At 42.4% G+C, this 18,761-nt stretch overlaps 1 protein-coding gene across 1 annotated transcript; it reads left to right on the top strand.

Annotated features, from left to right (window-relative positions):
- Positions 1–584: 584 nt before the first annotated feature.
- LOC104816716 lies at positions 585–2,066 on the top strand. The gene is made up of 2 exons (XM_010545645.1): positions 585–817; positions 1,454–2,066. Exons 1-2 carry the CDS (start codon positions 585–587, stop codon positions 2,064–2,066), a joined length of 846 nt encoding a protein of 281 aa, XP_010543947.1.
- Positions 2,067–18,761: the final 16,695 nt, after the last annotated feature.

The raw sequence follows: 18,761 nt of genomic DNA, 5'->3' as shown, positions 1-18,761 counted from the left end.
AGGACGTCTTTCTAACAGGAAAACTTCTTGGGCAACTAAATGCAACGACCATCACATTAATTGCAAAGAAACCGGGGGCTGTCACTCTTACAGACTTTCGGCCGATAAGTTGCTGCAATACTGTGTACAAGATCATATCCATCCTACTCGCCAAGAAGCTAAGAACAATCTTGGACTCTGTCATCTAACACAACCAATCTGCCTTTTTGAAGGGACGTCTTATGATTGAAAATGTCTTGCTAGCCTCAGAGCTTATACGAGACTATAACCGGCCGTCCTCATCACCCAGCGCTATGCTGAAAGTCGACCTCCGTAAGGCATTACACAATCAGCTGGGACTTTATTTTAAGAATTCTAAAAGCTATGAATCTGCCCACGACATTCATAGCTTGGATTGGCACATGTGTCACCACCCCGAAGTTCTCGATATCTATCAATGGGGAGCTAGCGGGATATTTCAAAGGCAAGCGAGGTCTGTGTCAAGATGATCCGATCTCTCCATACCTATTCATTTTATCCATGGAGATCTTGTCAAGAATGTTGGACAAAGGAGTTACGGACAACCGGATTCAACTTCACCCGAAATGTGCAAGCCGATAATCTCCCACCTTTCATTTGCTGACGACATCATGGTTTTCTTGAAAGGGGATTTGCAGTCGCTTCGTGAGATTAAGAAAGTGTTAGATACCTTTGGCAAGCATTCTGGCCTCCGCATCAACGAATCAAAAACGGAGTTGTTCCTTTTAGGATTTGCTGATAATCTAGCAAATGAAATCTGCTCAACTGTAGAGTTCAACAAGGGTACCTTACCGGTGAGGTACCTAGGGGTTCCGCTCTGCCCTTGGAGATTAACAAAGGCTGATTACCTACCTCTACTCCAGCGGATTAAAGACAAGCTCAGCGTATGGACAACTCGGTTTCTCTCTGCTGTCGGGAAAGTCCAATTGATTGCCTCTGTTATTTATGGTCTTATAAATTCTTGGAGCCAAATATTTGTATTACCGAGATTCTTTGTTAAGCAAGTTGATAGCCTATGCTCCAAATTCATTTGGGACTCAAGAGGGAATGGAAGAGCTATGCACCAAATATCATGGGAGACGATGTGCCAGCCGCGAAAAGAAAGTGGCCTAGGACTAAGACGAATCGAGGACTATAATGTTGTTTTCAAACTAAAACTAATTTGGTTGTTGTTTACAAAGTCAGGTTCGTTGTGGGTGGCATGGACGCGCTATAACATCTTCAAATCCAAGGGCTTCTGGGACACGAAACCAGCTACACACTTCTCGTGGAATCTTCGGAAACTACTCGGGGTCGAAGACAAGGCAAGATCCCTCATCAAAATCTAGCTACGGGATGGGAAGACAACACATTTCTTGCACGACAATTGGACTGAACTAGGGCCCTTGCTTGCCTACATTGGAGGAAACGGACCTAGTCTACTTTGGCTGCCTAGGAATGCTACTGTATGGGAAGCAACAAGAGGTGACGCATGGAATCTACCAGGAGCAAGGTCGGACCGAATCCAGGAGCTGCACACATTATTGGCTAGAACACAGCCACCTACTGCTGACCAAGGGCCAGATTTAGTACTCTGGAAGCATGGTGACAATGACTTCAAGCCTACCTTCAAATCGTCAACCACTTGGAACCAAATTCCGACACCCAAACCGGCGGTCCAATGGTATTCACTTGTTTGGTTTCAACACTATGTTCCTCGCTATGCCTTTGTTCAATGGCAAGCGATGCACAACCGACTTCCGACGAAAGACCACCTCAACTGTTGGGGTGTCATATCAGATACCTCATGCAACCTTTGTGGAGGGGAAGAGGAAATACATCAACACCTCTTCTTCAAATGCTCCTACAACAAGCAACTATGGAGTTTCTTTGGCTCTTACTGTTGGCCTAACCCACCGGAGGACCTACAAAGTTGCCTATCATGGATAGACAATCCGAGCAACGACTTTGCAAGGAACATGAAGACAATCAGCAGGCTGATCGCTCAAACTGCAGTTTACGAGTTGTGGAAGGAGAGAAACCACCGCATTTTCCGCAACCGTCCATAAATGGACCTCTGAAGCTTGCACACCTTCCCCGGGTTCCTTGGATCGACAAAACCTTCGGGTTGTGTCATGTACACATCGTCGGTCAAGCACCCGTTAAGGAATGCGGTCTTGACATCCATTTTCCATATCTCATAGTCGTAATATGCAGCTATGGCAAGCAGGATCATGATGGACTTCAGCATAACTACAGGCGAAAAGATCTCAACATAGTCAATACCATGAATTTGACGGAATCCTTTCGCCACAAGTCATGCCTTATACGTATGCACGTTGCCATCCATGTCGGTCTTCTTCTTGAAGATCCACTTTCATCCGATGGGTTTTATCCCTTCAGATGCATCAACCAGAGTCCATACTTGGTTGTCTGACATGGATTGCATCTCGGACTTCATAGCCTCGCGCCATTTCTCGGAATCCGGACTCGCCATAGCCTCTGGGTATGTGGTAGGCTCATCATGTTCCAATAACATGATCTCCTCATTCCCAGTCACGAGAAATCCGTATTTCACAGGCTCTTGGCGAATCCTGCCTGATCTCCGAGGTTCACTCGTCGAAGGTTGAGTCACAACCGACAGTGAATCAGGTTGAACGTCTTCAACTTGTTCACTTGGCTCAGCGTCTACTTGTTTCTCTCGAACTTCCTCAAGTTCGATCCTACTCCCACTGACTCTTTTGGAGACGAACTCTCGCTCCATAAAAGTAGCATTCCTAGCAATGAACACCTTGTTCTCTGCCGGAATATAGAAGTAGTAGCCCTTTGTTTCCTTAGGGTAGCCTACAAATAAACACTTATCAGTCATCTGGCGCTTCACGTAAACCCCAAATTCTGACAAACGACAACGCGTGACGCTTCCCTGTCCAAATCTCATATGGCGTCGTTTCAGCCGACTTCGTTGGACTCCTCAGCAGGTACGCAGCGGTCTCTAAAAACATAGCCCCAAAAGAACTTCGGAAGATTTGTCTGACTCATCATCGACCGAACCATGTCTAACAGTATTCGGTTTCTCCGTTCAGACACGCCATTCCACTGTGGTGTTCCAGTAACTTTGTCGCTCTCTATCCTTTCCCCTTGAAAGGATGCTTCGTCATCTTACCCACTAAACAAGACTCGGAAGATTCAAGAGACTCAAAGTCAAACGAATCCAGAAGACCTTCAGAATGAAGCTTCTGAATGCGCTTCTCGTTTATATGGCCTAGACGACAATGCCAGAGGAAGGTCGGGTTTAAGTCATTCGGCTTAAACCGTTTGGTACAAACGTTATAGATAGACCTGTATCTTGACGGTTCGTCATCCAAAACATAAAGGCCATTAAACTGGTAACCTTTACCGAATCACCTCTATAAATGGACAGACCTTTGTTCTCAATAACAAATCTGAAACCGTCCGAGTCTAAACATGAAATCGTTATGATGTTCTTGCTGATAGCAGGAACAAAATAACAATCATGCAACTCCAATACAAGGCCAGAAGGTAAAGTCAGATCATAAGTCCCGACGGCTAATGCAGCAACTTTTGCTCTATTCCCAACACGGAGATTTACTTCTCCTTTTGCCAGTTGTCTACTTCTTCGCTGCCCTTGCACATTTCAACAAATGTGCGAGGCACTTCCGGTATCTAATACCCACGATGTAGAAGTAAACAAATTAGCCTCTATAACGAAGACACCAGAAGTCGATGCTTCTCTAAGCTTCTTCTTCTCCTGATCTTCCAGGTCGAGTCTACAATTTCTATACCAATGCCCAACGACATGACAGAAATAACACTCTTCCTTCTTGGACTTAGACTTAGGTTCAATGACAACGCTTGTCACTTTCCTCTTGCCCTTGCTCTTGGAACGCTTCCTTTTGCTGAAACTCTTTCCAACAACTACCATATTACTCTTTCCGTGGTTCTCAGCTTTCTTTTGGAATGACGCATTCTACTGATCAACTATCAAAGAATCGTCCATGTCCTCTAATTGCTTACGCAATTTCGAAGTCACGTTTTCCAAATATCAAGCTAGACTTGTTCAGATCATCATCCACATGCTTCCAATAAGCATCAATGATCGATCTAGAAGCCGTGGTAAGAGGTTTATCCTTCATAAGGACAGATCGCATCGTCAACTTCGGTATACTACCGATCGACGTTATGTTCTACAGAAAAAGACAAAATAAAACGAAAACACATCTACATGCAGATTCTATCAATGATCTACTACCAGCTAGTCCATCATCAATCAACGACAACTTATTAATGATCTACTACCAGCTAGTCCATCATCAATCAACGACAACATAGATGTATCTACAAGCTATATTCCCATACAAAAAATTAACCCTACAATAATTTTCTATATGGGACTAAGATCCGTATTTCACATAAGAATGAGTTGTTATACTCAGCATTACGCTATTTAGGTAGACATTTAATGCCAATCACATCCAATGTGACTCTTAGATCCTTTTATGAGACTATGATATCGAATATCATTGCATACTCGTCTCATCTGTACCGTTAAGTCTCACGAAGCTCCCACTCAATCAAGCATATCCAATATCTTGATTAAGTTACATGCATTCATTCACTATGGACCATCCATAAGAATCAATCATGTCTATTTGAGTCACAGTCAATCAGATTAAGCAACAATTGCATAATCGGATTAGAAAACGGAAAAATATCGGAGTTTGGGCCTCGGACCGTCCGTTCCAGGTGTGGAACGGACGGACCAGCCTTGGAGAACAGACGGAACGGTCGGTCCATAGCTGCAGAACGGACGGTCGACTCTTAGCCATGGAACAGACGATCTAGTGAGCCAGAACGGACGGTCCGTACTCAGACTATCTGGAACGGACGGTCCACAGACTCAGAACGGACGGTCCAGACCTTTCGATCTAACTTCAGTCCGTCACCCCTGGACCGTCCGGTCTGGCATACTCAGAACGGACGGTCTAGGCTAGGTCTTCGTGGTCAGATCACGTTTTTCCGCGTTTTCCGCCCCGATTAGACCCGAAACTGATCCAAATTCTTCTGTACTTTCAAAATTCGAACTCCTGCACTCTATGCAAATGAAACATGCAATCTACCATAGATTCAATCATCAAACATGCATAGAACTCAAAGCAAACATGGATTTAAACAATTCAAATCCTAAAACGTGCGTGATGGGGTTCTCAGAAATCAAAACAGAGCAACCAAACTCTGATACCCTGTTGGTTTTCCTAGGATCTCATGAGCGAATCCTATTCATAAGAGATCGATTCTAGGGTTTGCGCAACGGATATAAAACAAAATTTTGAAGAAACCCTAGAACCATGCATGCATGTTTACGTAGAAACGTTAGAACGCTGACCTCAATCGATCCGGGGCCTGTTTCAATTGATCCATTCGTCCGATCACTAAAGGGAGGAAGATTACCTCGCCCTCTACACGTGTCCACACCTCGGGATGGATTCCAACGATTGGAACTTGTCTGCTAGGACCCGAATCTGCTATTCGGTTTTGTATCGCGAGCCAGAATGGACGGTCTACACACGTGGACCGTCCGTTCCAGACAAGCCAGAACAGACGGTCTGCCGTCTACGTGGACCGTCCGTTCTAACACTTAGAACAGACGGTCTGCGTCTAAATATGGACCGTCGGGTCTGGACTTGGCGGACCGTCGGGCCTAACTCTTTCGGTCCGTCTGTTCCAGCCCCTTTCGTCTCGGTTTTTCCGTCGTTTTCTCGTGCGTTTCGTCCTTCCCTACGTGTGTGACCCTGTATACTCATTCGATATAGCAGTATAACCCGAAATCTCTATTTCGGATATACAAGTCATAGGCGGTCTCTAGCAAGACACTATGACTACCTATCTCGAATAGAGTTTGTTCATGATCTTACGAACGCCAGTGATGATTACGGCTGATGATCCATTTGTATCGCGATATCATATGTCGAACATAAGGCATGGACAAGCCACCTTATCTGATTCGACTGCTTTCTCGTTCACTGAGTTCGACTGTCTGAAATAGACGACGTTCGTCTATAGTGCGGCCACACATTTCTACAGTCTCGCTCACACGAGGGGCCCAGTGATATCTCTCTCTTTTACGAGAGGTACAAATCCCGCCTTGACTATCTACAATCCAGCACATGATTCGTTTCGTACCTGATACACGTCTTTATAGTCCTCCTGTTACGCAGGACGTTTGACGTATTCAAAGCACGCAACTCCTCATGTTGGATTTCGTAGATATCTCAGGTCTTAGGATCCAATCATGGAACCGCCATATGAGATTCAAGTCATGATGCTAGTCCATGTGACAATCTCATGCGGGTCAATCCAGTATTCTGTTCTCCAACGAATACCTATGATTGTGATTGTATCCAATACCTATGATCATCTATATGATCATCAATCACACATCATACTAGTCTTAGTATATCATTATTCCCACAATGATACATGAATAGAGAGTTTAATATTGTTCATAACAATACATGGATTTCATAACATATCAAGTATGCACAATACGTAATGAATCAAACACTCATCTGTAAACTCATAGAAAGTGTCAATACATCAAATGTATCATAATAAAACTCGCATAACAATACATCATAGAGCACTAAACCAACAGTGTCGTTCTATCAAGAGAGATAACAGGGTGACAGAGAATACACTCCACTTGATTGCTTTCCCCTGGACTCTCTTGGATGCTGCTTTGGAATGGTGTTACGATCTAACACCCGATTCCATCCACACATGGGAACAGTTGGAAGTGCAGTTTATGTCAAAAAATTTCCCAGCTCACCGCACTCAAGCAGCTCTTTCTGGCATTCATTCATTCAAGCAAGATCACGGGGAAAGCCTTTATAACGCTTGGAAGAGGTACAAAGGATATCAGAAGTCTTGCCCTCATCACGGGCTTGACAAGAACAACCTGATCAACACCTTCTTTCGAGGACTCAGAATGGATACCAAAACTTTGATCCGAGCTTCTTGTGGTGGGCGCATCCCGAACAAGTCATTTGCTGAGTTAGAAGAACTTATTGAGATGATGACCCAAGAAGAAGACACTCCGAACGAGTACTCTAGAGATCTGCCAAGGGAATGCAATGATCAGACCATGCAAATGGTTCTCGAACAATTGCCTGTCCTCAATGCTAAGTTCGAAGATTCCAACCGACCCTCTAAGACCAAGCATTTGACGCCAACACAAGAAGAGCTCGGTATGTACGCATTGGATGAGAGAGTCGAAGGTGTGAACTATGTGGACAATAACTCCTATTCGAACACGTACAATCCGGGGTGGAAGAATCATCCCAATCTCTCCTACAAGTCAAATAATGTGGAGAACCCCGTACCGAACAACTTCAGAGCATCCAACAACTCGAACCAGAGGATTCCTCCCAGTTTTGCTTTTCAATCCAGGGGTCCTAGGCAATCCTATATCAATGCCACACCTCCAGGTAATCCTGAATCCAACCCCGATATGCACACTTTGCTTATACAGTTTATACAAAATCAGGAGAAGGCGAATCAGGAATTTCGAGCTCAGTTCGCAAGCATCGATGCTCACTTCAAGCTCATAGACAACCAGATTGCTCAGCTAGCATTAGCCTCTCAAAGACCGTCTGGATCTCTTCCAGGTAAACTTGAGACTAACCCCCGTGAACATGTCAATGCAATTACTTTGAGGAATGGTAAGCAGGTAAACGTTGAAGACCGACCAATGGTTGAGCAAGAAAAAAGCTCGAAGACTGCAATTGTAGACATCCCCGATGATGAACCTGAACCGGCTTACGTGCCTCCTCCTCCTAGGCCACCACCAGTACCATTCCCATCTCGCCTGAGGAAGCACAACGAAGACAGCCAATTCGCAAAGTTCGTTGAGATGCTGAAGAAACTCGAGGTAACAATGTCATTCACTGATGCTATTTTGCAGATTCCCTCGTACACGAAGTATTTGAAGGATATCCTGACCAAAAAGAGGGTCGTTGAGAAAGAAATCGTAGCGCTTACTGCCGAATGCAGCGCTTTGATCCAACATGAGCTTCCAAAGCGGTCCGATCCAGGTAGTTTTTCAATCCCTTGTAAATTGGGTAATGTTTCCATCAATCGTGCACTCTGTGATCCAGGAGCCGACGTCAGTCTTCTTCCATTATCGATCTTCAAGAAGCTGAATGTGGGTGAGCTAAAACCCACTAGAATGACTCTTCAACTTGTCGATCGTTCCGTTAAATACCCTGCTGGGATACTTGACGATGTGCCACTAAAAGTTGGGAATTTCTATATCCCGGTTGACTTCGTGGTTCTCGACATGGACGAAGACTCTAAGGTACCTATTATTCTTGGCCGTCCATTCTTTAACACTGCAGATGTTGTTATCCATGTTAGAGCAGGTAAGCTGACCATGAAGATCGTAGATGAGACGGTGGAATTCACGTTGGACAAAAACCTTAAACAACCGTCATCAACAAGACTTGCATGTTTCATCGACGTCCTAGGACCATCGGCAGAAAAGACTCTGGAGCACGGAAACAACTTTGTTGATCCAGCATACGCAGTAGACTCGATCGTGTCATCCCCACCACACGATCGTGCCTCATCTACTACCCAGAACCGATAGATACATGTAGTTGACCCGATCGTGTCATCCCCACCACACGATCGTGTCCCATCCTTGATCCAGAAACGAAAGATACATCAAGTTGAACCGATCGTGTCTACTGCGCAACACGATTGTGTCCCAGCACTGATCCAGAGCTCAAAGTTACAGATGACTTACCCGATCGGGTCTCCCATTTCCACACGATCGTGTCAGGATCTTAATCAGCCACATGACTCATTTTTACCTCACATGGACATTCACGACCCCTCTCACTCAGTTAGACAGGTAACTACCCTATCAGACCATTATGCTCCTATACTTCATGATCCAGGTTGGCGTCGATAATCTTTGCCTCTTAGACCCGTATGGTAGTTGAGAAGGTTTGGTCAAGCTAACGACCCTAAACAAGCGCTCCCGGGAGGTAACCTGAGTTTGTAGGTTAGTTTTTCTTTTCTTGTTTTTCTTTTTGCATCGGATATTGGTTTGTGTCTCTTATCACCAGGTTGAGTTCTAATGAGGAGCTACTGAGGAGGCGAGGAAGCTAGCTATGCGATTGACGTAGGCAGACTTCACTGCGAGTGAACAAACATCGCGAGCTATGTATTCTTTACCCTTTTTTATTTTCTTCTCTTTTGACTCATTTTAATGGTTGCCTCTACTAGATGAGAATTGACACCGAGGACAGTGTCTAGTTCAAGTCTGGGAGATGATTCGTCTAACACCACACCATATCTATTTAGAGTAGTGATGCATGCATGTTTCTTTTTTTTCTTTTCACTTTTTAGTTGCATGTGCATATAGAATGTTTTAAGATCATATAGTTTGTTTTTAGGACTACGCATTTACATATAGTGTTTAGGATATATAAGACCACGTGCATAAAACCGTTTTGAGCATTGATGTGATGATTTATGGCATGAGAGAGTAGAAACGTCTTGAAAACATGGTGATCCATTGAACGTGGCTAAGTTTTGTTGAATTGATTGCTTAACCTTTAGGATTGTCTAGAATGGCTTGTGGGATAGAAATCGTTGGTTGGAACACATGGGATCGATGTTGTCTAGCCAAGTAGAAAATTTCTATAAGAACCTTTCCCATGTTTATTGAAATTGGTAAAGTCTATTATCAAATGCATTCTTATTTCTTCATATGCAAAAAAAGATAGTGAGCATCTCGAAACTCCGCTGTCATTATCTCGTCAACGAAAATCGTTCGAGGATATGAGTGCATCGATTCGATGGTTCGGGTCTAAGTTGTGGGTCGGGTTATCCAATAAACAAAATCGAAAACAAAATTGATTAGGAACCCTTCAACTTCAACGTTCTAGGAACCCGAGATGCTAGCAAAAAAAAAAGAGAGAGAAAGTCTAGCTAGATGAGAAAACAAAGGAGAGAAAGAGAAAAAGAATGAATGCCGAAAGCGTAGACCAGATACGATTAGGTAGAATGGTGTAATAGGTTCGAAAAACATGCTTGGTAGATGATTGAAGTTCTTAGATTGGTTCTAGGTAGCGGTATAGATCTCATGGCTAGGAATGATTATCCTTTAGAGATGATCATACTAGACAGACTTGATCATTGTTCACGGGGATCTAGGTCGGATAGAGGTTTCGCTCTCGATTATCATTTTGAGTTATGTCATTGTCTCGCCCTCCTTTCAGACCGTTTTTCCCAGAGCATTTGCTCGAGGACAAGCAAAGGTTTAATGGTGGAGTTTGATAACACGTATTTCGGGTGATGTTTTGATATAGGATGCTAAGCGTATTTCACTCGGTTTTACATATTTGTAGGCATTCTAGGACACATTTGGCTTGGATATTGCATGGTTGTGTTCTTTGGTGTTTAAACAGGTTTTCATGCATAAAAAGAGCAAAAGGAGTGGAAAACATGGACTACGGAATATCACGGACGAAACAGGAACATTTGGAGTGTCTCCAGAGAAAACATGAAGCTCAGAAAATGGCAGATCTTGCAAGTCCAATAACTTTCACTCTACAAGTCCAAATCATGCATTCTCTACACCATTGGAAAGTCTCTTCGATATCTACGCATAGACGCCAAGATCACTCAAATCTGATATCGGAGCAGAAAGTTATGAACGAATTTGTGAAGTCCGTCAAAACTGCTAAGTGACACGATCGTGTCACTTTCAGCCACACGATCGGGTCACTTACCAGATTTTGGAAATATTCCGAATTTTAGCCCAGAAAAAGAAGAATTAACTAGGGTTAGCCCCCAAGGTCGAAAACATTCATACTTTTGATAGAAAACACACCCTAGAGCACAGAAAAAGAAGGAGATTATCAAGAGGCAAGAGATCAGAGTAGAAGACGGAGATTACGAAGCTGGGAAATCGACTAAGCATTCTTCCTTTCTTCTATTTTACGATGTTTTATTGTATTGATATGAACCCCGACGTCTCGATGTTTAGCGAGTAGTTCCATAGTTGTGGGTTAGGGATTTGCTATGTAGGGATCTTTGGTTTTTTATTCCAAACTTTATGGATTTATTTATTCTATTCAGTTTATTGAATTGTTCTCAATGCGTTTGATCTTGTTGTCTGTTTGATTAAATAATCTTAGGGTTTAAATTCACATACACATATGAGATTATAATCTAGAAATAATTCAATAAATAGAACAGGTATCACATCGGGAGATGGGTATTTGCCTAGGAATCATGATAGGTTCGTTCATGCATCTAGAGTTTTAGACTACTGAATTGGGAGATTAGTAGGATTAAACTTGGATAGTGAGATTAGACTTAGGAGAGTTAATCTCTACCTTAGAGCTTGAATTCCCTGGATTGGATAGATAAACCATTAAGTCTGTATCCTTTGAAAGATCCTTGCATGTAAAGCAATCCCGAAGCCTGCAGTGTTTATCATTCATAGTTTACAACAATTTTTATTGTTTGCTTTGCTACGCTCTCCCACTCATATTATCTCCTCTGGATCTAGATTTGGATTTGGATTTGATTCCGTTGTTTATTTGTCTCTATGTTCGACCCTAGCTACTACAATCGATCCGTGCACTTGCGGTATTTGTTGAGTCTAGGTTAATTATCACTTGATTCATATTTCTACACCTAGATTTGCGACATCAATAGCTCATCTCGTGATGATTGCCGCCACCCCCGGACGAGAAGCCTGTTGTCTAATGAGCTAAAAATAAGAGTGGTAAAACAATGGATAAGCTCGGTTCGACTATACTAGGGCCTAATATTTCTGCGAATGGGGAACGGTTCTTAGAGAAACTTCTACGCTTGGCTAGACAGTTCTAACAGTCCTGGTCTCTAAACTCTAGTGTACCCCACTAGCTAATGCTATTATTCCAAGGTTCAATCAACCAATTCGAATAAAACTCGACAATCCGGTCTATACCTAGGAAAACCTAAGTTCGGCTCACTAAAACATCAAAGAATCTCTACTCTATCGTTCATATGTCAGCTAACCAGCATTCTCAAAAACATTTTCTATACATGTTTCCTATGTGTCTTAGCTATATGCTCATGCGAATGCAGTTCTAAATATATATGTCATGGGGAGAATGTAAGTGATATGCAAAACTAATGCAGATGGATGCAATATTTTTTTTTAAAAAATTTAAAAATTTAAAAAGTATGCAGAAATGCATGAAACGTGATATGCCATTGCTAGAAATGAGAGCTAATCAGGGCGTTAGACCTTCCCCAGACTTAAACTTGATACCGTCCGCAGTGTCAGTCCAACCCGGTGGGGTACGAACTAAAATAATAGACAGTGAAGTAATAGAGAAGTACTGATGTAAAAGAAGAGTAAGAAGACTTAGCTCGATTGAATTCGTGTGTAGATCAACTCTCCTTTCTGTGTAAGCTTGTATTTTCCTTTGTTACTTTGCGTCTTTTCCTTTGAAATTTTGCCACCTGTTAAGTAATCTCAAAAACTAGCAATGTGATAAGAATGCATGTGAATAATCAATTTTCTTATTAATAGGTTGTCTCCTAGCCAGCGTTGTTTTAAAGTCTTCAGCTAGACTTTTATTTCGCTAATTATCTAAAGGGTCCTGGAGCAACCAGGTGATTCCAGGGTTGGGATGATCAGTCGCATTGTAAATTTTTAGGCGCTAGACATTTACTTTGAATGGTTGACCGGACTTTCCTACAATTTCGACTACTCCATGTGGGGATATATGAGTGATGTAAATGGTCCTGACCATCGCGACTTAAGTTTTTCCGGGAATATCTTCATCCGTGAGTGAAACAATAACACCTTATCATTTTTTTTAAATTCCTAGTAAAGAATTCTCCTATTGTGCCATATTTTCACTCGCTCCTTATAGATTTTTGCATTTTCGTATGCATCGAGTCATATTTCATCAAGATGATGCAGTTGTAGGTTTCTCCTTTCTGCTACAGACTTCCAGTCGTATTTAATTTTTTTATTGCCTAGAACGCCCTATGTTCTAACTCGACTGGTAGATGACATGCTTTTCCATATACCATTTGGAAGGGGATCATTCCAATTGGCGTTTTAAATGTCGTTCGATAAGCCCATACTCCGTCATCTAGCTTTTAGTGACCAATCTTTTCGAGAGATAAAGACAGGTTTCTCAAGAATCGTCTTTAATTCTCTATTTGAAACCTCTGCTTGTCCATTCGTCTGGGGATGATACGTTGTTGCTATCCGATGATGGACTCCGTATTTCTTTAGCAACGATGCGATCGTCCTGTTTACAAAGTGTGTTCCCCCATCACTAATGACCACTCGCAGGACTCCGAATCTAGGGAAAATAATCTGTTTAAACATTTTCATCACTGTTTTGGAATCGTTCCCAGGGCTAGCTAGTACTTTGACCCACTTTGTGACGTAATCTACTGCAACAAGGACATGCATGTTCCCCTGAGAAGAAGGAAACAGACCCATGAAGTCGATTCCCCATACGTCAAATGGTTCTATCTCCAGGATATAGTTTTGTGGCGCTTCATGACTCTTAGAAATGTTCTCCGTTCTTTGTCAAGAGTCACAGGCGCTGACAAATTGGTAGATATCTTTAAACATCGTTGACCAGTAAAAACCTGCTTGCAAGACTTTTGCCGCTGTTTTTGAGGCAGGGAAGTGTCCTCATATCGTCGAATGACAATGGTGGATCACTTATCTATCTCTTTTTCAGGAATACATCGTCTGAATACCTGTCCGTCCCCTTTTTGAACAGATATAATTCATCCCAAAAGTAGTTCCGTGTTTCTTTCATCAATTTCTTCTTACCATTGTAGTTCAAATCAGAAGGGAGGATATTAACTGCCAAATAATTAACTATATCAACATACCAAGGTATGACATCTTTCTTAACGACTGCGAAGGCGTGCTCATCTCGTACAGTGTCGTCGATAGGGATGTTGTGTTCTATCACGATCCTAGATAGGTGATCGACGACACCATTTTCGGTCCGCCTCTTGTCCTTGATTTCCAAATCGAATTCTTGTAGGAGGAGGATCCATCGGATCATGCGCGGTTTTGCGTCTTTCTTCGACAACAAGTATCTTAGGGCCGCATGGTTTGTATATACTATCACTTAACCTACAAGATAAGACCTGAATTTCTCAAATGCGAAGCCTACCGCCAATAATTCTTTCTCCATGGTGGTGTAATTGACTTGAGCATCATCTAGCGTCTTGCTAGCATAGTATATGGCGTGTAGTTTCTTATCCTTATGTTGCCCTAACACAGCTCCTACGACGACATCACTAGCGTCACACATTAGTACGAAAGGTTGGCTCCAATCCGGAGGTTGGATTACTGGAGGTGAGATTAGAGCTTCTTTCAGCTTTTTGAACGCTTGATGACATTCAGTTGAAAAGTTGAATGCGGTGTCTTTGCATAACAACTCGGTAAGGGGTCTCGAGATCTTAGAAAAATCTTTAATGAATCTATGATAGAATCCTGCATGGTCCAAGAAGCTTCATATTGCCTTGACATTGTGAGGGGGCGATAGTTTCTCAATTATTTCGATTTTTGCTTTATCTACTTCTATCCCTTTTGATAATACCTTGTGTCCTAGCACAATGCCTTCTTGTACCATTACATGGCACTTTTCCTAATTAAGTACTAGATTTTCTTGTATGCATCGATCTAAAACTTTCTGGAGGTTTGCCAAGTCCAAAGAGGGTCCGTGAACAGAGAAATCGTCCATGAATACTTTCATTACGTCCTCTATGATGTCAGAGAATATTGGCATCATGCATCGCTGGAAAGTAGCGGGTGCGTTGCAGAGGCCGAATGACATTCTGCGATACGCAAATGTCCCATACGGGCATGTGAATGTCGTCTTTTCTTGATCTTGCGGATGAATCGGGATTTGGAAGAATCCCAAAAATCCATCAAGGAAGCAGAAATATGAATGCAGGGCTAGCCTTTCCAACATCTGATCGATGAACGAAAGTGGCAAATGATCCTTTCGAGTTTCGGTGTTCAATTTCCTGTAATCGATGCACATACGCCAACCAGTGACAGTTTGTATCGGTATTAGCTCATTTTTTTCATTCGTGATCACTGTCATTCCTCCTTTTTTAGGTACCACGTGCATTGGGTTTACCCATGAGCTATCTGAAATAGAATAAATGATATTGGCATCCAACAATTTCGGTACCTCCTTTTTTACTACTTCCTTCATCGTGGGGTTGAGTCCACGTTGATGTTCTACTGAGGACTTGTCTTCATTCTCTAAGTGGATGGGATGCATGCATAATGACGGGTTTATCCCTTTTATGTCATCTAGAGTATATCCTATTGCTCTTCTATATTGCCTGAATAAGTCTAGCAATTTCTCGACCTGAACTTCTGTTAAGGCACTATTGACTATAATTGGATATGTTTCCTTTTTCCCTAGGAATATGTATTTCAGTCCAGAAGGCAAGGGTTTCATTTTGACCTTAGGGGCTGAGTTTACATCCCAATCACTTGTTTCTCTTGTTCTCGTTAGTTGGAGTTGTCGTCAAACTCGAGTTTGTTTGGCGATGGGGAATAGTCTTCCAGACTCCTTTCACCATTTTGGACATGGTCTACTCTGCAGAGAGCTGCGACAGACATTGATGCGGATTGGATGTTAGCTTCGTCCTCCGCACAACTATCTAGTACACGAAGATATTCGTTTACCTCTTCATTGTCCACGTATCCATCTCCTCTAATAGCTTCCAAAGCTACTTCCAGAGGATTGATAACATGTATTTTGGTATAGGATGTCTAGTGCATTTTACTCGGTTTTGCATATTTATAGGCATTCTAGAGCACATTTGGTCTCGATATTGCTTGGTTGCTTTCTTTGGTGTCAAAACAGGTATTCATGCATAAAAGAGAGCAAAAGGAGTGGAAAACATGGACTACGGAACATCACAGACGAAACGGGAACATTTGGAGTTGTTCCGGGGAAAAACACGAAGCCTAAAAAGTCAAATCTTGCAAGTCCAATAACTTTCACTCTACAAGTCCAAATTGCGTGTTCTCTACCTCATTGGAAAGCTCTCTTCAATATCTACGCATAGACACTAAGATCGCACAAATCCGACATTGGAGCAGAAAGTTATGAGCAAATCTGTCAAGCATGTTCGAGTTGAAGAATCGACACGGACCGTGTTGCATTCGACACGGCCGTGTTGTGTCCGTGCTGAAAAAAGTGAAGTTTTGCTCAGATAATTGACACGGACCGTGTTGTCATTCGACACGGCCGTGTTGATTCAAACTCGCCCGTGTTCAACCCATGTCTAAAGTGCAGATTTTTAACAGAGAATTGACACGGACCGTATTGCATTCGACACGGCCGTGTTGCATTACGGGAAAACTTCCTATTTTGCATCCGGACCTCCGTTTTCAGCAAAGGAAGAAGCCCAGCTGCCAAGCAAATAAATAGGAGACGTCTTGGGCTTCAAAAGTCATCGAGAGATCACAGCAGAAGCCAAAGAACTCGAGAGAGAATCAAGACGGAGTTTCCCGGGAGAAGAGATTGAAGAATCGTCGTCGAGAGATCGCTACGAGTCTTCTTTATCTGTTTCTATGTTTCTTCTTATTGATTTGAACTCGTTCGTTGTTATGGGTAGTGAGTAGTCGTTTCACTGTAGCTAGGGATTTAACCTTGTAGGGATTTGTTTGGTTTTTATTTTCCGAGACTACGTTATCGATACTCGGCGGTTTAATTGAATTGAGTTTATTGCTTTTGATCTTCTTGACCAGTTGATTGATTGATTATAGATTCTGATTTGCAACGAGAGTTGAGATTAGATTCGGAACGATTTCATTGAATGAATTGATTAAGACTATTGAAAGATAGGTTAACCGGTTTAGGAACTGTGATAGTGATTGTTAATGCATTTGATATTTTAATCTATTAGGTTGAGAGATCGATAGGTTAAATTATTGGATAGTGGATTTAGGACTTGAGAGAGCCAAATCTGGTATTAGAACTTGAGATCTCCGTTTAGAGTTCGATATTCGTAGATTCTCCATCCTTAGAAACAATCCCTACGCATTAAGGTTATCCCGAAGTTACGGTGGTTTAGTTATCTGATTTACTTAGTTTATTTATCGCTTTATTTTCAGAGGTCTTTTATTACTTGAGCTTATTTATACACCTAGATTTGCGTTATCAAGTTTTTGGCGCCGTTGCCGGGGAATAGTTTAGCGCTACGATAAAGATTCCTTTGAGCCTAGGTCTTAGTCCTTTCCGGAGTCTTGTTTTCTGAGTCTTTTGCGTCATTGTTTGTTTTTCAATTTTCTTGAGTCTTTGGGTGTTTTTTTTTTGTGTGTTTTGCGTCTTTCGCCTTGTCTCGTTTTTCTCCTTGGTTTCTTTAGTGTGTGCAGGTATACCCTCTCCAAGAGCATGAGTAGAGAATTATGGATATAAGCTATCTCATGAATGACGTGTTGTATGACAACTCTTTTAATCCTGATTGGACGAACTATCCAAATTTCTCCTATGACTCATATGCTCCAAATGCTCCACATTGGGATTTCAATGACCACCAAAATCATGGATCCTATGAATTTCAAGCGTATCAGCCTAGATCCCCATTTCACTACGATCAGGGTTATGAGGCATACTACCATTTTGAAGAACCACCTCAGGAGGCATACGTTTATCCACTACTTCAAACTCAACAAGAGGTAGATTCTGATATAAAATACATGTTTATTCAGGTTTTGCAGAAACAGGAGAACATTTTTAATGAGCTAAAGGGCTACATGAGGGATGTGAATTCGCGACTCGAGCTCATTAACAATCGACTCGCTAATCTTATCTCCTCATCAGTGTGGTCGCAAGAAACTCTCACGGAACAAACAGAAATTGATCCTGGAGAGTACCTTAACACCATACCACTGAAGGATGTGGACCAATCTGAGTTAGGCACACAACAAGTCATCAAGGAAGGTAAGTGTTCTAATGCGTATTTGGATTATAAACCTAACTCTTTGACCACAGATGAACATTTGAGCATGAATTGTGAGGAGACAGAACCAAAGTATGTATCTCCACCGCGAAGACCACCACCGGCTCCATTTCCTTCACGCCTGAAGGAACACAAGAAAGACGTTCAGTTTGATCAACCATGTTCACAAAAGCAAAAATTCGATGTAAAATCACATAAAGTTGAACTGGTTGTTTACTCGTCTGAGACTATTCCCATCTCGAGTCGAGCAGTCCCCCAAACTGATATTCAAAGAGATCCACCACCTCTTTCATCCGACTTCCATGCTGACCCCCAATTACCACCACTCAAGTTTCGGTCGGTCAGTAAGGTAAATCAAGAGCTACATCACTTCGATCGAAGCCACACCAAATCAGCTGAATTTGTCTCATCCAACCCCATTCCACTTCAAACCATTCCTCCAAGACCCATTCCCCCAGAACCCCCTCCTATTTGAGTAAGATGGGTCGAGCTAAAGACATTAAACAAGCGCTCCCGGGAGGCAACCCGAGTCCTTAGGTTAGTTTTCTTTCTTTTCTGTTTATTTTTGCATCGGATATTGGTTTGTGTCTCTTATCACCAGGTTGAGTTCTAATGAGGAATTGAGGAGGCGAGGAAGCTAGCTATGCGATAGACGTAGGCAGACTTAAGTGCGAGTGAACGAACATCGCGAGCTAAGTATT

Source organism: Tarenaya hassleriana, unplaced genomic scaffold (assembly GCF_000463585.1).
Source record: "Tarenaya hassleriana unplaced genomic scaffold, ASM46358v1 Cleome255, whole genome shotgun sequence".
Classification (NCBI taxonomy): Eukaryota; Viridiplantae; Streptophyta; class Magnoliopsida; order Brassicales; family Cleomaceae; genus Tarenaya; species Tarenaya hassleriana.
The sequence above is the reverse complement of the archived record's forward strand: the minus strand, read 5'-3'. Positions and strand labels throughout refer to the sequence as shown.

Excerpts from the sequence above, each read along its gene's own strand:
- LOC104816716 (XM_010545645.1), top strand. The coding sequence starts at position 585 with ATGTGCAAGCCGATAATCTCCCACCTTTCATTTGCTGACGACATCATG. Across the intron at positions 818-1,453 it reads AAGGGTACCTTACCGGTGAG|GAATGCTACTGTATGGGAAG; the intron begins GTACCTAGGGGT and ends TTGGCTGCCTAG.